Genomic DNA, 24,486 nt, shown 5'->3' with positions numbered 1-24,486 from the left:
TTACGGATATATGTGCCTCTAGAAGTTAGTTGGGGGGATGTTTTTCAGTATGCAATTATTGGAAAGATTTCAAGAATCGTGGTTTTAATATTTCAATAAAAGTCTTATAGTATTGAAGGGGTAATCCGTCAGGGCCTGGGGCTTTTCCTATTTTCATCTCTTTTAAAGCTTTATATAGTTCTGCGCCGGAAATTGGTTCTTCGAGTTTTTGGGCTGTGGTACCTGAGATTCGGGGTGGACTATATTTTCCTAGAAAGTCTTGGATAAGTTTAGCTCTTAGGTCTGAGTTATGCGGACTTTTGGGATTGGATGGGATATTATAAAGGGATTGGTAGTAGAGTTCAAATTGTTTTGCAATCTCCTCATTTGAGGATTGTAATTTGCCTTGTTTGTCCATTATCTGGTGAATTGTTGCTGAGATTTTTTTGTTTTGAACTGCTTTAGCAAGCAGCTTCCCACTCTTGTTTCCTTGCTCGTAATATATCTTGTGTCTCAAGATATATTGCCGTTTAGTTTATATATTCAACTCTTCTGCAAGGAGTTTTCTTGCGTTCGTAAGTTCCTCAAATGCTGAGATTGCAATAGTTTTTTTATGTGTTATTTCTAGATTGTGGATATGGGCTATCAGTGAATTTATTTTGGATTGTTTTTCTTTCTTTATTTTGGCTAGCTTTTTTATAAATTCCCCTCTAATCACACACTTGTGTGCTTCCCACTGCGTAATTGAGGAGGTTTCTCCGTTATCATTTCGTGTGAAGTAATCTTTTAATACTTCATTAAGCTCTGATACATCTTTAGGGTCTTTCAGTATGGAAGTGTTCAGTCTCCATGTTTTGGTGCTAGTGTTTTTCTCTGGGAAGGTTAAAGTCATGGTGATTGGGTGGTGGTCTGATAAAGTCATTGGTTCGATGGTACTGTTACTCAGAAGGGTTAAGTCTGGTTGTGTTATAAAGAAGTAATCAATTCTTGAATATTTTTGGTGAACGTTGGAAAAACATGTAAAGTCTTTGGTTTGAGGGTTAAGGGTTCTCCAAGCGTCATGTAGCATGAGGTTTTGTAATTGGATTTTGATTTGTTTCAGTGCTCTGTATGGAAGGCTCGATGCTCCATTTAGAAGTGTCTATTGTGGGATTTAGCGGGATGTTGAAGTCCCCCCCTAGGATGATAATTCCTGAAGCGAAAGTCGTTAATAGGTCTTTGATTCTACGAAAGAAGGCTACCTGTTTAGTATTTGGTGCATAAATATTAGCAATAGTTATGGGATGACTTCCTAATTTGCCTTTTAGGAAAATGTATCTACCTCCAGGGTCTGCCATAGTGTCCTGAAGTTGAAATGGTGTCTGTCTGGAAATCAGTACAGAGACCCCTTTTGTTTTCCCTTCGGGGTTTGTGGCGTGATATGCCATTGGGAATCTTTTGTCCTGCAATTTCGGGTTTTTTTCAGATTTAAAAAGCGTTTCTTGAATACAAATGATATTTGCTTTGTGTTTGTGAAGCTCATTGAGAAGTTTGGTTCTTTTTTCAGGTATGTTAAGTCCTTTGGCATTAATTGAAAGAAAGTTAATCATTAGTGGACTGGATGTCTGTTTGTAGTTAGTCATCTTAGAAGTTTGATCTACGGTTCCAAATAGGGGGGTAGGTTTGTATTGGAAGGGGGAAAAAAAAAAGTTAAAAGGGGAAGGGAGATGGGAGGGGGGGGAGGAATATGTGGTGGGAGGTGGACCGGGGGTAGAAATAGACCTGCTAGTCTACCCTATTAAAGATCCGGTATGTTTAAAGAGCAATGGGGGTTGCTCTTTGTGTGAGAACGATGTCTACACAGGACTTGATGGAGGCTTTTAATTGCTGAGTGCTTGGTAGTAAATTAATCAGTAAGGATCTCTTTCCTTTCTCTTTTTTTTTCTTTCTCTCTTTTCTATTGTACAACTTCCTGCACTCGGGAGAAGCCAGTGCTAAATTGTTTAAGTGATAAAGGGTGTGCTCATGATATATTGGGCCAGGGGAAGGATTGAAGTTTGAACTTAAAACAGTTAGATAGTGTTATGTACATGCTAACGTGGTGCAGCCATCAAAATAAAAGAGTGGAATCATACTGGGACAGATGGTGTGGGGAAGTATCTTGTCATATGGTATTTTTGAAACATTTGTGTAATTCAAGTGACTGAAATCAGCTAACAGATCGTTTGATTGGCCTTTCGAGGAAGCCAAAGTATCGAAAAACTGTGTGTTGCTTGCAGCATGTGTATATTATGCAATAAGCAGTAAACCAGAATTGAGTTATTCCAATAACCTAAGTTTGTATTTTAACTTATAGCTATGGTTTCAAGTAATGATTTTTCCTCATTATCTATTTTTAAACATGTGAGGCAATATATATTGTGTAACTGTGTGCCTTTAAAGTGTATTGGTAACGTCCGACAAACTTTACATATCGATTATATTGTCTGTAATCGAATCTAGACATCTCTCCTATTGGTGTTTAGGAGGGGTAAAAATTGGTTATAAAATGGCGCCTTGCATATTCAACTCCTATTTCTGAAGGAGGGGAATTCTCCTCAGAGCCTACCCTCATATAACTTAGCTCTATTAGAACTCCGAGCTATAAACATTTTTAACCTGAGTCAACATTGCATGTGTCTTATTCATCTTATATTAAACTCTATTATCAGGGTGATATTAACTTTAGTACCCAAAACAAGTATGCATAAACATTCTTTGTTACATATATTCATATCTACCAGGCTGCACATAGTTCAATACAATAATTTTCATTAGAATGCATAAAAACAACATTCTTTGTCTTCAATCGTTGATCGTATTTGTGTTGAAAGTAGCAGCCTGACTAGATATTTTCACAATCAGTTTGTAAGCATCGAAGGGACCCATTCAACAATAAATCTTATCTCTATCCTCCCCGCTCTTATCTCTCTGTCCCCTTCATTCCTTTTCGTGATCTACCATACCAATGGGCTGTGCTCACAAGCCTGTAAGTCTTGATTGGTCTGAGACATTCAAAGAGTTTGTCTTGGTATAAGGAATGACCATAACTGTGGGGACTCTAGGAGTGAGTGTCGGGGGGGAGGGGTCACTACAAATCCTTACTTGTGTAATTATACAATAGTAAAACAGTTCACAAGTGGAAGAAACTGAGAAAAAAAAGGAGGGGGGGGGAAGAAATATACTCTCCCTTCGGCTCCGTAATCCCTCTTTACACCACACCCCCCTCTTAGGACCTCTTACCAAGTGTTGATTGTGGCATCAATCTTTGCGAGAGGGAAGGGAGAAAAAAACAAAAAATAAAAGAAACAAGAGGGAGAGGAGAAAATAATAAATAAAAAATCAAGGGTATTGGAAGCGTTGAATAGATGATGTTACATTTTGTGATAGCCTCTAGGAGTTTGGCTTAACTGGAAAGTAGGGCTTCAGGTGTACATTTGTTCTTGGTGATCTATGCGATCTCTGCGCCTGGGTGGGGAGATTGTAGGACTTCTCTGGAAGGCGTTTCTTCTGCTATAATGCGGAGAAGGTGATCTGCGGCGGCGGTCTCTTATCCTCTGGGTTCTTGGAGTGTAGTTATTAGAGATTGTGATCCACCATTCGTTCGGTGTAAAGGAACTATACCATTCTGGTGCCTCAATCTTAGGAAGATCAAGAGATTCGGAAAATGCTTGTAGGTCATCTGGAGTGCGCAGTAACGCTGTGTGGCCTCTCCACGTGGCTGATGGACAAAAAGGAAATTTCCATCTGTATGGAATGCCTCTGGTGTGGAGTTGCTCTGTGATCGGGCGTAAGGCTTTGCATTGCTGCAGTGTAATATTCTATAGGTCTTGGTACAGTTTGATTTCATTTCCATTAAAGATGATTCTGCCTTTCTTGCTTTTTTAAGAATTGCTTCTTTCAGGGGAAAGTTAACAAGGTAACAGATTATGTCTCTAGGGGGGTCATCCTCTCTACCCCTGGGTCTGAGAGCTCTGTGAATCCTCTCAAATTCAATGGGGGAGTCAGGGGGTCTGTCCAGAATCTCATTGAATAATGCGGCTGCCGTTTGCTCAACCGGGTTTTGATCAGTTATTTCTGGGACTCCTCTGATTCTTATATTGTGCCTTCTCCCCCTGTTATCTAAATCTTCTATGCGGTGGTTCAGGTCTATGATGTGGTTGAGGTGTAAGTCAGCATTTTTTTGTACCTGTTTAATTGCCTCTGCTTGATGGGCTGAAGCTTGCTCCATTTCTCCTGTTCTTGCTGCAATCCCTTGTATGTCTGCCCTTATCTCGCTGATGGCTGCAGAAAAGGATGCCTTTATGTCCATAGACATAGCCTGTAAGTTGGCTTGAAGGTCTGCCAGTCTCAGAGAATGAGCTTGGTGTATTTCTGAGCTCTGAGCGCTGTTCGCGCCGTTTGCGGTGTCCGCAATCGAGGTGGAGCCACCGGGCAGCATAGCTGGCTTAGGCGAGGCCGTGGCTTTGAGGCCTTCGCCGTGCAATGTTCGAAACATCGCAGGGATGTTTACCGGCGGCTGTTGCTCCATCTGTGCCTGGGGTGGTAGGGAGCTCCGGTCGTCCTTTCCCTGGCGTGGATGCCTTGTGATTAGCCCTTAAGCTGATTTTTTGTTCTCCCGAGTGCTGGAGGAAAGGGATTAGGCATCCATCTTCGTCCGGAGTTAGGCCACGCCCCCCAAATTTCTGTCCAAAACTCCCCATTATAGTCATGGACTCAGCCCTGGGGTAAATGCTAGCTCATCCCCTGCCTCTGGAGGTTACACCCTGCCTTCAGTAGACCCGGGGGGGTGCTACATATGCTTTTGAAATTTATGTATATTTATATATACATGATACGCAGGCACACAATATTAAAATAAGAATCACTGCAGGTGACAGGATCACTTAAGTCCTCATTCCAGCATTCGGGTTGTGGCTATTGCATTCTCCCTGTCTGTGTCCACCTACAAGATGATTGATGTGGTCAGTCACCTGTTATAAGCAAGCCAAACATTCAGTCCCTTGCTTATGATAGTGAATGATACTTGTGTTGTTCCTGAACAAGCTCCCTGTCTGCCCTGCTTTGCTAGTTTGGATTTCCCTGTGTATGACTTCGGACCGGATTATTGGACTATTCCTTGAACTCAGCCTGCCTTTTTCCTGGACTGTCATAGAACCATGCTACTTGTCTGCTAACTGCAAGTTTTTCCTGGCTTTGCTCAGTTTCTGCCCTAGTGTGGTGGTCAGGCACTATAGCATTATGTATACGTCCTGGGGGCAACCAAGTACCAGTAGGCCTGCTTGCCTTAAGGGAAAGGGGGCTGCTCTACGTAAAGCACACATTAGCTAGCTATAGTGTCTGACCACCCATGTTGGGGTAGACGTGACAGCAGGTTACCAAAAATGGTGTAAATTACAACCTTTCTCTAATAAAACCCTTAAATTATATGTAAACCCTAACAACATACTTCTGCCATCTGCCCCCTTTTGGTTTGTTAAAGTGGTTGTAAAGTCAGAAGGTTTTTTTTTTTTATCTTAATGCATTTTATGCATTAAGATAAAAAAAACCTTCTGTGTGTAGCAGCCCCCCTCAGCTCCCCTAATACTTGCCTGAGCCCCATCTAGATACAGTGATATTACACAAGAGGTTTGGCTGTCCCAAACTCTACCTCCTGATTAAGAGTTGCCCTGTTACACATGTTAAGCATACGTATGGGGTTTTCATATCACGAGGGCCTGTCAACTTTTCACTGACAAACTTCTTTTCAACAAACACCCACTGCTTTCTCTTCATTCATCTAACCTGCAGTGGAGGGTTGACTATACATCCATTTATTCAACATGTGACAGGTATCTTATGTGTAACAGTATGACTAAACAATTACATCTATTAAGGCAGGATTACATAGCATTGATATTGAATGTGTATAGAAAACAGATGGTTAGTGCAACATTTACCCTACTACAATAATTTACTAGAAAATTAAATATCGTAAATTTTAATATCAAAAGTTTTTGATGACAGATGTCCTCTTCACAGTCAAAGCTGGAAATGTTGCAGATAGATTTGTGCACTGATTGATACATTGTCAAGTGTAATAAATACATAAAAGTAACCTGAATAATAAAGACAGTCCTAGAAATCTCCAACCTTTATCATGATTTCCTGGAGGCACTTACATCCAAGCTTTACTGTTTTCAGAAAGATTGAAGGATAAGCATGCTCACTTTTCATCTTAGCAACCATCACAAAAGGAATAAAACATGTTGCAATAAAAACACTTACTGTTGTTGCAGGATAACACACTGATCGTGCTAAAGTCTTTCGGAATTTCAACTCTGATGTTAGACCTTAAAATCATCAAAAAAAAAAATTGGTAGATAAATTGAGCATAAAAACATTTCATTTGTATTCTATACTTTCAAATACTTTTAGCTTAAACATGATCCATAGGCTTCTGGGACTTCTGAAACACCGAACATCATAAAAACAAAAAACAAATATATATTTCTGCTAAGGAAATATGTCTATCACATTGCAAGAACAGTGATGCAATTGAATTTGTCAAGCTTTTTCATACTGCAGCTTCAATATATGAACAACATAAAAAAAAAAAAAAAAAAAAAAAAAACATGGTTTATCTCCATTCAACATTTTTTTTTTTTTTTTTTTTCTTTTTTTTTTTTTTTTTTTTTAGACAGAGTTAGGAAAGTCTATAGCTTCTGTCAAGTCGTTATTGTTGTCGGAGCTATCTTCACTATCTGTTCTGGTAACAGTGTTATCACCAGAATTGAGTTAAAGCAGTAGTAATCTGCAAAAAAAATAAAAAATTCCCTGCAAAATAATATAATGTGCTAGCACTCATTGCATACTAGCACATTATGAAAGACCTACCTTAGAATGAAGCCCTCCAATGGCGCACTGTCACCACTGACAGGGCTTTCATTTTCTCCAGGTCTTCCCTTTGGGTTTGCAGGCTTCGGCTGTTTGACTGGCTGAGCTGAGATGACGCCACTCCTGCACTTGCCTATGGGAGTCACAGCCGTGGCACCGCTCTCTCAATGGACAGCACGTCATCCATCGAGAGTGCAACATGCATACGCGGGTGACATCACCAACTGCTACTATAGTAAATATCTCCTAAATGGTGCACTTTTAGAAGATATTTACTATACGTAAAGACAAGCCTTCTTATAAGCTTACCTGTAGGTACAAGTAAGCAATGGGGCTTTACTACCACTTTAAGGGCAAATATGCAATCGGACACTGTCAGGGTTTTTAGCCTTCCCCTACTGAAATGAAAAAAAAGTTTTTTTATTTCCATATGTGTCCCTGTTGGAAATATCCCTATTTTACAATAATTTTAACAAGGGCAAGTGAAAGGGAATCTTCCCAATGGAGTCTGTAACAAAAAGTAGAAACCTAACAGAAGTTCTAACCTTACCCAAAACTATAAAAGAAAAAACATGGCTTGAGATACACTTTAAAGTGGTTGTAAACCCATGGGGAAAAAAAAAAAGCAACCTGCAAGGCAAAGGCATAATGAGCTAGTATGCATAGCATATTAGCTCATTAAGAATAACTTACCTGAGAACGAAGCCCCCGAAGCGGTCCTCTGTCTTCATGTCCGCCGCTGCCATGAATCCAGTGATTCGCCGGAGCAGCAATGACGTCACTCCCACACATGCGCACGGGAACCGACACTCGCGGCATATCGCCGCGATCTGCGGCCTGTCCAGTGCGCCTGCGCGCCGCTGCGCCGTAGACAGTGATGGCTGTCTTTTTGTAAATATCTCCTAAACCTTGTAGGTTTAGGAGATATTTCTTGGACCTACAGGTAAGCCTTAATCTAGGTTTACCTGTAGGTCAAAGTAGTTTGTAAGGGTTTACAACCACTTTAAGATAACAAAACGAAAATAAATACATATGCATATAGATAAAATAACTTAATTACAATATTTCTCAAGTCTTTACTGACCATGACCACTTTTACTTCATTGTATTACTTTTCTATGAAATTCAGACATCACTTGCAGTTTCTACATATACATAAATAAATGGTCTACTTGTGATACTTTAGCCTCAATTAAGGTGGTCTTCCTGATAATCCCCAAAAAAGCTGAGGGTGGCTGTTACAGAATATTTTATTGTGACAAATAAGACATTATATTTAGACTGCTATCCAGTGAACTGGCATTCCCTTTCTTTGATCATTTGCAAACTATAAAAACTTGACAGGGGTTCTAATCTTCCCTACACTAATCATAAATTACAAAAAAAAAGTTGGCTAAATCACACTTTAATAATCCCATGAAGAGTGCATAATTCACTTACGCATCAAATAAACTTTTCTCAAACTCAGTGCTTAGAGTCTTGTCATGTCTACACCAGCTCTTCATATCAGTAAGGGATTCACATTGAAAATTCTGTGGTTTGACACAGTAAAAATATTCTTCATCTCTCCGGTCTTTATATTCACAAAGTTCTTCTGTTTTGTTAAGTTCAAATCCACATTCTGCCTCTTGTACTTCTTGATGTCTTGTAAATTTGCCCAAATGGTCTACATATCCATGCCATTGATTTCGAAACCTCCAAAGAGCTGATGAGGCTTCACTTGGGTGTATGATAAATATAGAAATAGTTATGTTACCTTCCCAAAATAAGGTAAAATGGGCATGATAAGTTCCATTTTGAAAATCCTCAATTTTACCAGAAGATCCTGCTCTGAGCTCCGGTGTAAACATTCTTGCCCTCAGATAGTCTCCTCCATATGTCTTCTTGTTTCCATTGTAGTCAAACATTTCAACTTGTACTATTAAATGGTCTCCAACACAGTAGCTGCTCTTTGGGTTTCTTAGGAAGACTTTGCTGTTTTTAGCACTGGTTGTTTTTTCTTTTATATTAACAGTAGTTTTAGGGAATGTCTGATTTATTTGATTGAAAATGCGGTTTATTTCTAGTTGAAGTTTTGAAGGTTGTGGCACTGTGGTTTTTGATAATATGTCAGAGATTTCTTGCTCCCAACACTTTTAAACAAAATAGAAGAAAAATATTACAACCACAATTCAACAGCATATAAATGTTAAATATATAGTGTGTATAAAGTAAAGTATAGTGTGTACTTTAAAGAGGAAGTAAACCCTTCCAAACAACTTGGACCTATAGGTAAGCCTAGATTAAGGCTTACCTGTAGGTCCAAGCAATATCTCCTAAACCTATATGGTTTAGGAGATATTTGCCCGAAAATGGGCACCGCTGTCTACGGCGCATGCGCCGTAGACAGCGGCGCGCATGCGCACTAAATGCGGCAAATCCAAGAATGGATTTGCCAAATTTGTCGACTCCCGTGCGCATGCGCGGGAGTGACGTCATCGCGGCCTCGCCGTATGACAGCGGCGGAGCTGCGAGGCGCGACTCCCGTGCGCATGCGCGGGAGTGACGTCATCGCGGCTTCGCCGCTGTCATTGGTCGGAGCTGCGAGACGCCACCAGCAAGATGGACGCGGCGGACTACAGGGATCAGCGGCGACTTCGCTGGCTCCTGTGTCAGGTAAGTGACACATAATGAGCTACTATGCGATGCATAGTAGTCCATTATGCTTTACCTTTGCAGGGAAAAAAAGAGGAAGTAAACCCATCAGGGTTTACTTCCTCTTTAACTGTTAACCTTTAAATAGGAGAATGGGCAGCACCAGGTTAGCTAACAGCAATCAAAAGATTATTGCCATTGAAGGCTAAGCCTCATTTATTTCATTGCAGCCTTACATAAAATAAGCTAGCAAGAGAATGAAGAGGAAGGTGGTTAATATAGCATGTGCCAGGGTTAACAGCAAAGCTCATAGACAGGGAAAGGAGCTTTCCCTGCTTATATGCAGGCTCTGCCCATGTAAAGTGTTCACTGCACAAGTAGAGAGTGGTTTGTGTGAGCGGCCATACAACACTGTACCCAAATTAAATTTTTATCATTTTTTTCCCACAAATAGAGCTTTCTTTTGGTGGTATTTAATTCCAGCTGGGAGTTTTATTTTTTTGCTAAACAAACAAAAAAAAGATGCAAAATAAAAAAGAATAAAAAATCATGTTTAATAGTTTGTTATAAAATTTTGCAAACAGGTCATTTTTCTCCTTCATTGAAATGCGCTGATGAGGCGGCGCTGGTGGGCACTGATAGGCTGCACTGTTGGGCACTGATAGGCACAGTTAAGTTGGCCCTAATAGGCACAGATAAGGTGGCACCGATGGGCACAGATAAGGCAGTACTGATGGGCAAAGATAAGGCGACACTGATGGGCAAAGATGGGCACAGATGGGTGGCACGGATGGGTGGCATGGATGGGTGGCACGGATGAGTGGCATGGATGGGTGGCATGGATGGGCACTGATGGGTACCACTGATAGATGGGACTGATGGGCACTGATAGGTGGCACTGCTGGGAACTGATGGGCGGCACTGCTGGGCACTGATGGGCGGCACTGATGGGCACTGGTAGATGACACTGATGGGCACGGATATGTGGCACTGAGGTGCAGCACTGTTTTTGCGGCAGATTGTGGGCACTGATAGGTGGCACTGTGGGCACTGATAGATGGCACTGTGGGCACTAATTTGTGGCACTGTGGGCACTAATGGGTGGCATTGTGGGCACTAATGGGTGGCACTGATGGGGGACACTTTTTTATTCTATAGGTGGCACTGTGAGGGGGCAGGTGGGCACTGGTAAGCTGGCCGTAACGATCATGGCTGCCGGTGATCCGGTCTTTTTTTTCTCCTCGCGCTGTCAGCGCGAGGAGGAAAAATAGCCGATTACCGGCTCTGTTTTGTCACATGATCAGCTGTCATTGGCTGACAGCTGATCACATGGTAAGGGGTCGGGATCGACCCCTTGCTCGGATCCGTGATCAGGCGAGTCTCATAGACTCGCCGATCACAGGGCGCGCAGGCTGCTCATGCACGGGACGACGTCAATAGACGTAGTCCCGGCAAAGCAGAAAAATGTTATTTGCTGTAACCAATTATAAAGTGTGAGCTAGAGGTTGGCTTCCATTTATTAGTGTATTTAAATCTGCTAGTACAATTAACACTCACCCCCCCTCTAGACGGACATTGATGCTGTCTGCTGTGCCTTCTTTGCTCATTTATCCAGAGTTGGGGCACTCTAATAGAGGAGGTATGTTATTGGCCAGATCACCAGGTGAAAATAAGGGGTAAAAAAATTAAAGGAAAAGAAAACAGATGCAGCCACCATATGTAATGATTAGTAAGCTGCAATATATACATTTCCTTTGGTTTTGGGTTTAATACCACTTTAATCTAGGTTCACATATATGCCGTTGCGATTGAGGTGTTTTTCAGGCACATTTTGTGGTTGATTTGTTTTTGCATGTAGTTTTCATGCATTTTGCGTTTTGTTTTTACTTTACCCTGATAGCTAAATGTAAAAAAAAAAATTTCCAGCAAAAATGTTTGTGAGTAAAATGGCATGAGGTCCCCTACCCAGTTCGATACCAGGCCCTTTGGGACTGGCATGGATTTGCGGGGAACTTCACGCCAAAATAAAAAAAAATTATGGCACGGGGTCCCCTGAAAATGTATACCAGACCCTTATCCGAGCATGCAGCCTGGCAGGTCAGGAAAGGGAGGGGATGAGCAAGCACTCTCCTCCTGAACCATACCAGGCTGCCTGCCCTCAATATTGAGAGGGTGCTTTGGGGTGCCTCTTCCCCACAACCCTGAACTGTGATTGTGGGAATCTGTGGGCGGGGGCTTATCAGAATCTGGAAGCCCCCTTTAAAAAGGGGGTCCCCAGATCTTGCCCCTCCCCCATGTGAATGAGTAGGGGTACCCCTAGTCATTCACCAAAAAAGTGTCACATAGCAAAAAACAAAACAAAAAAACAGACAGTAGATGTAGATCGTAGAATGTAGATCCATTGTTGGACCGCTGGACCCCAAAAAAAAGAAAATGCCTAAATAGGGTGGTAATGTCACAAGGTGGGGGGGTCATCTGGTGAAGCTACCAGGTTGCCCGTCCCTTACCTATTTAAGAACTGTCAGACGGAGGAGTGGGCAATCGGCAGTTAGACTTCGTTGAGTGCGGAGCTCTTTTTTAAATTATTTTTTTGGGTTCAGCAGTGCGGCGGGCAGCGTGATTGACGTTGGATTTATATTCAGATTCACATGGGGCAGCATCTGGCTGAGCCCACCCGCCCCAACGCACCCCCCCCCCCATGTTGAGGGCATGTGGTCTGGTATGGTTCAGGAGGAGGGGAGTGCTTGCTTGTTCCCTTCCTTACCTGACCTGCCCTGCCAGGCAGCATGCTCGGATAAGGGTCTGTTATGGCTTGGGGGGGACCCTCGCCATTTTGTTTTATTTTGGCATGGGGTCCCCTCAAAATCCATACCATACCTGAAGGGGGGACCCCATGCCATTGCAAAATGCATTTAAGTATCAAAAATTCAACACTTGCGTCTTCTGGTGTGACTCCATTGAAGTCTATTACACGCAAAATGCAATCTGCTGTGGGGGAAAAAGTCCCTTTACAAAAACACACAGACTGAAAAATGCATAGATGTGAACGTATACCATAGGAAACCATGGTAAATTAACTGTAGTGCGTTTCTGCAAAACAGAAAACTTTCAGGGGTTGGGCTTGGCCCCTTAGTTCCAGGGAAGGGAACTCAAGGCGTCAGCATACCAAGACATTTTGGACAATTTCTCGTTTCAAACGTTTTTATTTTATGTTAAAATAAATTACATGTACAGACTATAAGACAAATTATGTGATACCAGAAATATAAAGTAGACATATTGAAGTACGGATGATACAAAGCAAAGAAGAATTTCAAGATATTCTCGTGGGAATGACAATAAATGGCCTTATATATTTTAGAATTTGAAAACATTCTTATAGCTGAGTTTTAAACATTTTAATCCCAAGAAAATATAAATATGTCTAAAAGAAAATATATGATTTTAAAGTTTTGACCATAACTTCTAAAGTATGTTTATAGTAAGTATTACATAGTAAGGGAAGAACATAAAAGGTATATAGGAGGGGAAGGGGAGGGAATAATTCTCCGGAGGAGGTTTTATATATCAGCTAATGTTGTAATTCTATAAAAAATCTTAATCACCATAACAATAAAACTCGGTTGTCAATATTATCTGACGTATAATATTTAATCCAATTTTTCCATATTATATCAAACTTTGTCATCTGGTTTTTATCTATAGCGTCCATTTTAGCATGCCAATAAACATAAGCAATTGCTCATGCTTCGGCTTACTATGAGCAATTGCTTATGTTTATTGGTTTTATGAATGGATGAGTATGTCTATGCATCTGTATTGTTAATGATGTTGCATTGTACTTTGTAAAATAACTGTATATCTAAACAAATGTATTTAAAGAAGTGTACCCTAGTAAATTGTGTCCTATATATTAGATTGACACTTTTTGTGATATGGTTTGTACTTAATAAATAAATAATTTTAATCAAAGTTCTCATTCAGCAACATGCCTCTTCCAAAGTCCCATTTCCCTTTTTTGAATATTGAACACATATCAGGGATGGAGGCTTGCTGCTGCTACTATTAGGTTGTGGCAGGTTGCACCACATGTAAAATTAATTAGGTCAGGGTGTAACTGCTGTGTGTATGCCAAGCTAATAGCAGAAAAAAATGCCAAATATGTGATACAGTGTATGCTGTTAATGAGACTGCCTGTAAAAATCATACTGTCTTGTAACATGTACTTCAAAGTACAGCTTTAAAGTATCTCCCAAGCATGATTGGGAGATACATCACCAATCTTGTCTCCAAATATCACCAAAATTGTCCCCTCCGCTCAAGACCTCCTACTCAAGCTCTCCTCCCATGCTCGTCTCCAGGATTTCTCCAGAGCCTCTCCCATCCTGTGGAACTCGCTACCTCCACTGGTCCGGCTATCCCCTACTCTTGCTACCTTCAAGCGATTCCTGAAAACGCATCTCTTTAGGGAAGCCTATCATGTCTCCAACTAATCTCCTACCACTTCCATCACCTCATTCCCCACAGTTTAACCTTTTGTACCACTTGCCCCACCCTATTAGATTGTAAGCTCTTCTGAGCAGGGCCCTCTTAATCTGCTTGTATTTTATTTCATTGTAACTGTATTGTCTCTATTTATATTGTAAAGCGCTGTGTAAATTGTTGGCGCTATATAAATTCTGAATAATAATAATAATAAAAAAAATAATGATTGTTAGCAGATTCAAGTATTTTCAATGTTGCCCTTAACGCTGCAAGAAAAGACCTACTCCCCTCTGTATGGATTTTTTTTGTATGTTTTTGCATTGGTACATGTCCCCCATGGCAGTGCCCAGATTTTCATGTCTTTTTTAACTGTATTTTGCCTATTAGCCATAAAAATGACCACAATTTAACAAGATTACCTTTCTCCATAGACATCAGTGGCATTCACCTCTAAGTTCAGGTTAGTTAAATTTCAAGATTCACCTCAGCAAATGGAACCAGGCAGGGGTCAAGTCCTGGGGAAAAAAGTGTGGGAACTCCCACCCAAGATCCACTTTCCCACCAAAAAAAAAAATGATACGCTCATATGCTTAAACACTTCAAAAGTGGTATTTTTCATCCAATTTTCGTATTGTGTGTATGAAGCTTAACTGTTAGTACATAAAAAAACAGAACAATCCTCAATAAACATAAATACAGTAATTCTCTGAATAATCAGCATTCATCCAAGTGTGCTTCCATGCAAATGTGAACATCATGTTCGGATCCTTATTGGGGAATGTTATTTTGTATATAGAGTGTTTACACTTTTCATTGAACAGAGTTTGGATAACACAGGGTTAAACGGAAAGGTCATAAATGAACTGCACATTATCTGGACAGAATGTTTGGGGAGATAGTGATGTGTTCCTGCTTAGGATATGTATGTTAGTTGGGGGGCTGCAAACTCTGCAGGGCTCCAACACACACTCACTGCTATTCCAACCCTTCACATATTTCCACATAAACTTCCCTCCTGGCATTAAACTTTGCCACGTATTGTGCTCAGCTTCCCACCCCAAACTGATGTTCCTCCCTCAGCTCACCTCTCTCCCTGCATGTCCCGTGAGCAGAATAGCTGTGCTCCTCCTCTGGGTTCTCTTATCATATGGCACTCAAGATAGGGGGGGATTCAGTGGGACACACAGAGCAAGTATGCAGGAGACTGGGGGGGAGACAGAAAATCAGGAGGGGCCGGCAGGGGGGAGCGCATCACTAGAGTTCTGACTAAATACAATCTCTTAGCAGCAGGGACCTTATCTACCCACCAGCTAGCTGTGATTGATAGGTAGATCGAAGAGGAAGCTGTCATGGGGCCCCCTACTGGCAATGCCTAAATGGTCAGTCCACCCCTGATGTGCGGCACTTACTATTGCAAGCTGTGTTGGCAGCTGCTGGTGTAGCACCTGCCACACAGCTCACATACTTCAAAGTCTTGCAGGACGGGGCTGCTAATGGGAACTGAGTTCCTGTTTTGGAAAAAGTACAGGAACTCCGTTCCCATGCGTTCCCGCAGGACTTGAGTCCTGGAACCCAGGCAGATTTGCTCATTATTCGCCCTCATCTAAAGTCTCAATTTCTAGACATCATAGGAACAAAAAGCAGACTCTCTGTTCTTGTCATAATCACTGATTCAAAGACAAAGAAAACCTCCAGAAAATTCCAAATACAGCAGGTAAACATTTTGCCGGGATGGTATAATGTTTGCCTTGTTAATGCAAGTCAGTATGAAAGCTGCAGCATTGTGTTCTTCACTATCGTAGACTACAGTGAAATATGGTCATATGTAAATGTGCAGGTCAATTCTAAATGAACCTAAAACATCCAGAATATAGTACATTTATAAGCAACTTTATGCTGAGCATAAAAAAAAAAAAAAAAGGGGGAAAGGGGAATACCAAGCTTATAACGAGACAAAAATCATTACCGGTAATTAACCTTTTGAAAAGTTATTAGACAAAAGTATTACTAAATTATTAATGTTACCTTCAGTTTTCGGAAGTAAATCGTGCTTGATAGGAAACAAAACATACCAATCACAATTAGAAGACATTTAAACGTTGGTAGGAAATTCATTCTACCTACAGGAGACAAAACAGAGATTAATATGTTTGTTCAGAAATTCTATATATGTATTTTTACATCAAACCAGTAAAGACACAGAGAGCACTTACTATGTTGCTGGTTTCAGCATTTCATGCGTTCAATGTGAAGTGATAGTTGCCAAGCAAACTTTCTAGCTCTATTTATAATAGGTTGAACTGTATACAATGGTGTTTTTCTCTTCTTTATCATTTACATATGTAATTGAGGGAGTGTACTAAACAGATCTAATTAAAGCCTAGGACTTGGCAGAAAAGAGACAAGGTAGTACAACAGTAAAAAATTTGTGGATTAGTAGTGAAATAGCATTAGCTGCCGTTTTGCTGTTAGGGTAAGCAGTAAAATCAACACACCAATTTTAAAACATCATTGTATTTTGTATTGTTTTTAGTGCATGCATTCTCTCATTGTCAATAATGTGTACTACTTTTTCAAGAAATTGGTTGATGTGTCAGGACTGGCTGCATTTGGGAGAGTACAAATTAGGAGATGAGAGAAGATATGGGGTAGAGAGAGAAAACACATTCACAAGATATAGAAAATGCTGAGTGGGACATAGCAGTTTTTAACAGGTCTGGTAAGCAAGACAAATAGGAAGATGATTAAAACCACAAGTGTTACTAAATCAAATGTGGGAGTAAAAATAGAACAAAGTGGAAAATTAATTTGGAAGGTGTAAGGCACTGGCTGTAGACGGATGGTGTATATGTAACACCTAGGTTTCTCACCCAAAAATGGTGAGGGTTTCGGGATTTGTATCTGTTAACCGGTTCCCGACCTGCGCACGCCGATGTACGTTGGCAGAATGGCACAGCTGGGCAAATGGGCATACCTGCACCTCCCTTTAAATTTGCTGCCGTGCCATTGCATGCGCGCCGGACAGGACCTCCATGAGTTGGGTTGTGGGTCCCGTGGACTTGATGTCCGCTGGGATACCCGCGATCATCATGGGGAGGAAGAACGGGAGATGCGGAAGTAAACAAGCATCTGCCCGTACTGAGTAGTGACAGTGTCACTGAGGTGTCACACGTAGCCACGCCCCCCGTACAGTTAGAAACATGACACAGGACACACTTAATCCTTACACTGCCCCCTAGTGGTTAACTCCTTCACTGACAGTGTCATTTACACAGGAATCAGTGCATTTGTATAGCACTGATTGCTGTATAAATGACAATGGTCCCAAAAATGTGTCAAAAATGTCCGATGTGTCCGCCATAATGTCGCAGTCATGATAAAAATCGCTGATCTCCGCCATTACTAGTAAAAAAAAATATTAATAAAAATGCCATAAAACTATCCACTATTATGTAAACGCTATAACTTTTGCACAAACCAATCAATACATGCTTATTGCGATTTTTTTTTTTACCAAAAATATGTAGAAGAATACGTATCGGCCTAAACTGAGGAAAAAACTTTTTTTTATATATTTTTGGGGGGTATTTATTACAGAAAAATGTGTTTGTTTTTTTAAATTGTTGCTCTTTTTTTGTTTATAGCGGAAAAAATAAAATCTGCAGGGGTGATCAAATACCACCAAAAGAAAGCTCTATTTGTGGGAAAAAAAAGGACATCAATTTTGTTTGGAAGCCACATGGCATGACCGCGCAATTGTCAAAGCAACACAGTGCCGAATCGCAAAAAGTGCTCTGGTCAGGAAGGGGGTAAATTCTTCCGGGGCTGAAGCAGTTAAGAAGACAAACATTTTGTTTTCTTAGGCTTTCACCACTTGACCTCTGGAAGATTTATCCTCCTTCATGACCAGTCCATTTTTTACGATATGGCACTGCGTTACTTTAAATGACAATTGCGCGGTCAGGTAACGCTGTACACCAATAAAATGTATGTCCTTTTTCCCACAAATAGAGCTTTCTTTTGGTGGTACAGTATTTGATCTCCTCTGCACTTATTTTTTGCTATAAATTTTGAAAAAAAAATATATATATTTTTTACTTTTTGTTATAAAACATATCCAATAAAATTTTTTAAAATGTTTTAATTGCTTCATTAATTTAGGCCAATATGTATTGTAAAAAATAGATACACCAATCACATTCCTTCCAAATAGTGTATTACCACAGCGCTCCAATCACTAACACCCTATCCCAAGCTGCTACTTATATACAAAATTCTATCCAATAGGTGCACAAAATATTTTTTACAATACATATTGGCCTAAATTAATGAAGCAATTCAAATTTTTTTAAAAATTTTATTGGATATGTTTTATAACAAAAAGTAAAAAATATATATATATTTTTTCAAAATTTATAGCACAAAAAATAAACACAGAGGAGATCAAATACTGTACCACCAAAAGAAAGCTCTATTTGTGGGAAAAAGGACATACATTTTATTGGTGTACAGCGTTACATGACCGCACAATTGTCAGTTAAAGTAACGCAGTGCCATATCGTAAAAAATGGTCTGGTCATGAAGGAGGATAAATATGTTCATGTGTGGAGTGGATTGATCTTTGATTTGGCTTGTATTTTTCACTGTTCATGTGAGTGCATAGAGATTGGTTTTAATGATTAAAGTGTTTTAACATTACGTGCATGGGGGGCAGGACTTAAACTTGAAAAATACCCTACCAATGCACTTTCTCCAGCTGCCCCCTTGTGGTTGAACCCCACTCTGGAGCAGTTTTATAAACTACCTGAACCCCATGCTTGGACTAAGTTCAACGTTAAAACAGCGGACCAAATAATTTCCGACCAATCGCTGGCTCCATTCCCCAAGTTGATTTATGACTTCAATGTCCCGCAGAGCTATTTTTTTCGATATCTACAACTCTCCCATGCCTTCAGATGCCAGTTCTCCAGGTCTCCCCCCCAGGTTGTCCAGTCCACACTGGAGGACCTCCTCACGTCCAGATGTGAAAATAAGCCCACCTCGAAACTTTACTCCCATTTGATAACGACCTCCCTCCCTACCTTGGGAAAACTCAGAGACAAATGGGTGCGCGACATTCCCACCTTTGATAATGATGATTGGGATGACATGTGGGACTTCCCTTTCAGATCCCTGGTCTCCCTGAGAGACCGGCTAATACAGTTTAAGATGGTCCACCGAGCATATTTCACCCCATATAGATTGCACAAAATGAACCCCGCCTCCCCCCCGGGGTGTTGGCGTTGTGGGACAATACCAGGGGACTTCACTCATATTTTTTGGACCTGCCCAGCCATTGTCGACTATTGGAAGGAGATACTAAGGGTCATTACATAGGTCACCTCCATATCGCTCCAGCCCTTCATAGAAATTTGCATACTGGGCCTGATAGATCATATAATTCCCACTGTGGCGCGACACACCCTGGTTGGGCTTCTTCTCTTCTACGCCCGCAAGGCCATAGCCCTCAGCTGGCGTAAGCCAACTCCTCCTCCTCTCTCCCCGTGGAAAAAATTGGTCAACGGCAGCCTGCCTCTTTACAAAGACTGCTATGTTAATAGGGGTTGCCCGCAAAAATATGACAAGGTCTGGTCCAGCTGGCTGGCTAACGCCTCCACAGCCTCTGACCCGCAGCCTACTTAACAAGTTACCTTCTGCTAGTAAACAGGAAACTGCACCAGTGAAAATGTCGTATACCTGAGTAGCATGTTTTAGCTCCAAGTTGTCCTGCTGCACATGGAGTCAGCTATCTGTGGCCAATGAGGTGCCTTAGACTCTCCGTCATAATCTGTATGTACCAAACTGTCTTGTATTACAATACTGTATACGCCACGCCTGTAACTCTAGTCGTGACCAATGTATGTGTTCTTTTTTGTTTGTTAGTTTGCTTGCTGTTTGTTTACTGCCTAAATCTCAATAAAAAGATTTGCAAAAAAAAAAGTGTTTTAACGTTATTACGCTATTGGAGGCTTCCATTGTCATTTCTTTTGAGGTATATATATATATATATGTACTTCTAACCAGAAGACATCCAGGGATTTAGGCTTCGTTACTGGGATGCTCCATAGCGTACCTCTTCTAAGAGGATTTAAAGTCTTATTGGCCAAACACGTGAGTGTGAGGCTTATTAGCTGGTTAGTGTACTCACAACGGGGGATTCACATTCACAGAAGGTGTGGTGAAGGAGCAAATAAGTTGTTTGGAACACCAGTCATCACTTTCACGTGGACTATTTATGTTGGACTGATTCACATTTTTTAAATATATCATTTTTTTATATATATAAGGAAAAAAATGTTTTTGGTGGTGTAATTCATTATAGTTGTCCTCATTGGATTATTTTGTGTGGTCAGTGGGTTTCATTATACACTTAAGCACAGATATATGAGGTTATATATATATATATATATCTTTGTTATACAAAGCTTGGTGTACCTATAGTGATTGCACTTATAGCACTCGTATTTGTAATGCATATCTATATGTGATTATATTCATTGTTAGTTTCACTTGTATGAATATATGTAATTTAGGTAGATAGTGTGAGTTGAAATATTCACATTTTATAGCGCTACGTGTCACTAGATATATTTTTTTTGTTTAAAAATAAATAATATTTTGTGCACCTATTGGATATAATATGTATTGTACTACATATTTTTGTTAATAAAAATCCCAATAAGCGTATATTGATTGGTTTGCGCAAAAGTTATAGCATCTACAAACTATGGTATATATACTGGAATTTTTATTAATTTACTAGTAATGGTGGTGATCAGCAACTTATAGCGGGACTGTAATATTGCGGCGGACAATCGAACACTGACACTTTTAACACTTTTAGGAACCAGTGACACTAATACAGTGATCAGTGCTAAAACGATGCACTGTCACTGTACTAATGACACTGGCTGAGAAGGGGTTAAGGGTGATCAAAGGATTAAATGTGTGTCTAGCCAGTGTTTTGGTGTACCACGTGTGCTGCTTTCACTAAGGGAAGTAATGGATTTTCTTTCCCTGCTTTGCAGGTAAAGGAAATCCATTACTTCCCTGCTGACAGGACAGAGCTCTGCCTTATTTACATAGGCAGAATCCATTACTTCCCTGCTGACAGGACAGAGCTCTGCCTTATTTACATAGGCAGAATCCATTACTTCCCTGCTGACAGGACAGAGCTCTGCCTTATTTACATAAGCAGAACCCTGCCCTGTGTGTCTTCCCAACAATCAGTGGGTGCTGGCATGCTGGCATCCTGGCGGTCATCCATTGGCCAGCACCTGCTGATCAGCATCTGCTGTGTATAATCACAGCAGAGCTGGGTCGCCGATGTTGCCCGTGCCCCCTACCCAGAAGTGCCGCGTCACGTACCTAGTATCTGGTGCAGGAGAGTCGTCTTGCCGACGTATATGTAAGTTATACGGTTGGCAAGCAGTTAAACATTTGTTTAGCATCCTATAATACCTCATTACCAGGCCATCCTCCCTCCTCCCCCTAAATCCCTTCCCTCAGTAAACCATTTGCTTAAGTCCAAAGGGTTATTATATCAGTTAAATATGTTCAACTAGCATACTCAATATGGTCAGATCCTTTCTTGACCCAAAATCTGTGCTCCAATCTCCAGAAAAGTTTCAATGGCAGAAAAAATGACAAAAAAAAAATGTCACCCCCCAAAAAAAACATATCTTGGTAAACAATATAATTTATAAGTCATATTTGTACAATGGTCTAATCTAGTTTTTAATACTTTAAAATCTTCTGGCATCTTGCAGCTTCCCGTTCAGTACTTATATGTCTTTGCTCTCAAGATCTATTGGTCTGACCAATCTAGTCTGTCTTGGCTGTGCCCCTGCCCCCCCCCCCCCCCGCAGTTTCAGTTCTGCTTAGGTTCTGCTCCTTTTTGGCCATTTGTCTGCAGGAGTGTCTGCGCAAATCTGGTACATGGAAAGGTTCTATCTCCAAAAAGGTGAAAAGTCCCCGGAAGGTCTGCCTGTGATTTAAGCGTGAAAGATGATGCATTTTTTTCGGATTGTAACTGCAAAGGGGAATCTCCAGCGATATTTACAACCAGACTGTCTTATCTGCTCTAGCACTGGACGAAGTAGTGCTCTACGTTGTAGAGTGGCTTTTGACAGATCAGGTAATATTTTGACCCGTATGTCCTCTAACTCTATTATGCCTACCTCCCACGCTTTTCTAAGTATAGTCTCCTTCTGCGAGAAATAATGCAAAAGGCAGATCACATCCGGTGGGCGGTTAGGGTCTGTAGATTTAGGGCCCAGCGCTCTATGGACTCTGTCGAGTTCTATGTTAACTGGAGCCGCATCACCCAGCAACACATGGAATATGTCTCTTACCTTTTCACCGAGGCTGCCTTGATCCACATTTTCTGAAAGGCCGCGGAGTCGCACATTGTTTCTGCGACTCTGCTCTTCATAACTTTCATTTGTAATTGAAGTGCCTTTGCCGTTTCTATTTTGGAGATTTTGTCCTTCTCCAGTGTGGATACTCGCTGTTCTAGAGCTCGGGTTGCGCTTTCATCTGCTCCCAAGCGTTCTGAGATTGTCTGTATCTCTCCTTGTATAACCTGTAATTCCTTGCAATGGGCATCCTCCACTCTGCAAATCAGAGCTGCTATATCTGCTTTTGGAGGAAGTGCTTTAAATAATAATTCCCCTGCTTTGGCTGTTTTGGCTGCTTTACGTGAGGTTTTTGTCTCCCTCTACTTTTGTGCTTGCATACCACTGTAGTATAGATAGGGCAGATGGAGTCAATCAATTCGAGAGTTCACCCTGAATGAAGTTTATCATACAGCGTACTGTTACATGAGAAAAAGAGACGCTCAGAGGTAGCTCTTTATCTGATCTTCATGGTTTATGGTTTCTCCTGCAGTCTTAGGCTCCATGCACACTGGAGCTCATAAACTGCAGTTTATTGGAGTTTGGGCATTTTTTTTTAAAAAGCCTACAAACTCCACTCTATGTTAGCCTATGTGTCCATGCACACATAGAAGTTTTTTAGCTTTAATGAGCAGTGGAGTTTATGGGCTTTTTTCGGAACTCCAGAAATTTGCGTTCAAAGTGCCGTTTTTCACTGTCAAAAAACGACAAATGCCGATAAACGCTCATGAACGCTTATAAATGCTCATAAACACGTGTTAATTAGTGTTCGACCTTCTATTTTTTCAATGCATTGTGGGACTTTGGAATGCACTGTGGGATTTTTGGAGTGTCCTCTGTGTATTTTTATTGAAAACGCCCATAAACGCTAATGCTAATAAACGCTCATAAACGCTAGTACAAAACGCTGTTAAAAGCACGTTTTTCAACCAGCATTTTCTGCCAGCAATCTGACATTCAGAAAAAGCTTTTTTGAGCTTCAGTGTGCATGGAGCCTAAAGAACCCAGAGGCTGGCATAAGATTTAATATTAAGTTTTCGCTTATTAGCAGAGGTTTTTTCTTCTATTCCCTCCACAGAAATCCTAAAGAGTCAGCTGCTTCGATTCACTCCCCCAGCCTACGCTTTCAGATGGGATATTAGGCTAGAATAGTAGCAATAGTAGCAATAATAGTCATTATTTAATGTGAACAATAATGAGATACAATAAGCTACATTAGTAGCGTTCTCCTAAAGAATGTCTCTTACAGTGAGCAGCAGAGGTGTTCCCAGCGGAGGTATCCAACCTCTCAATACAGTATCCGATGGCTAATTTTCTCCACGGCTGTCCTAAAGAGAGGTCTCCGGTGAGCCGCTCCACCTGCTTGCGGTTTTCCAAGGGAATGTCCAGCTGTTTCAATCAGAGTCTGCCGCATAAAAAAAAAAAAAAAACTGCGCTATAAAATTAATAAAATATAGTTCATGAACCCACAAAAGTGCCAAGAAATCGCAGCCAAAAAATTGGTCACGGGTAATATGAAGAATATAAAAGTCTCTGGTTAATGAACACCACAGTGCACATGCATAAATTTCAACGAGTGCCCAGTCACCATAGATGTAGATTGTGCTTACCAGATAGCAAGCATTTAAAGGTGGTTGCGTAGTAGTAAAAGTGCATATAAACGAAAATGGTGGCCGGCATAAGTGTCCTCCTAGTCAGATGGCGTGGTGACATCACTACGTGCCTTCCTCTGGACGCTTTTCATCATCAAACAGATGTTTTCAATGGGGAACTGAGTCAGCCGCATGTCAGGTCCTCAGCTAAGCTCAGGGAATATACTCACGGACCCAATGCTAGTTCGTATCAATGGGTCCGGCCAGTACAATCAATGCAGTGAGTAGTGGATAGATAAGGGCACTTCCAGCAGCACGGAACCCAGGTCCAGCTCCTCAATGCAGCATCAGCGACGGACAAGCTTATGACAAGTAGACCCAGTCAGTGTTTAGCGGGGGTAATGCCAAATTCTCTATAGTTTAGTATCATTTGCTGAAGAATTCCCCTCTCCATACCATTGTTTTTT

The 24,486-nt window shown here is 41.0% G+C and overlaps 1 protein-coding gene across 1 annotated transcript in view; it reads right to left on the bottom strand.

Moving 5' to 3' along the window:
• Positions 1–16,282, bottom strand: part of LOC143997262 (NXPE family member 2-like) — a 68,996-nt gene extending 52,714 nt beyond the window's left edge. The window contains exons 1-4 of the mRNA XM_077492800.1: positions 16,206–16,282; positions 16,018–16,112; positions 8,314–9,005; positions 6,265–6,329 (exon numbers count right to left, since the gene is read on the bottom strand). Of these exons, the coding sequence (XP_077348926.1) occupies positions 6,265–6,329; positions 8,314–9,005; positions 16,018–16,107 (847 nt within the window). The 5' untranslated portion in view covers positions 16,108–16,112; positions 16,206–16,282. The remainder of the gene's footprint in view (positions 1–6,264; positions 6,330–8,313; positions 9,006–16,017; positions 16,113–16,205) is intronic.
• Between the last annotated feature and the right edge of the window lie 8,204 nt (positions 16,283–24,486).

This window comes from Lithobates pipiens, unplaced genomic scaffold (assembly GCF_037356315.1).
Source record: "Lithobates pipiens isolate NorthernLeopardFrog02 unplaced genomic scaffold, aLitPip1_a1.2 Scaffold_19, whole genome shotgun sequence".
Taxonomy (NCBI): Eukaryota; Metazoa; Chordata; class Amphibia; order Anura; family Ranidae; genus Lithobates; species Lithobates pipiens.
Note: the sequence above shows the minus strand (reverse complement) of the source record. Positions and strands in the feature narration are given on the sequence as shown.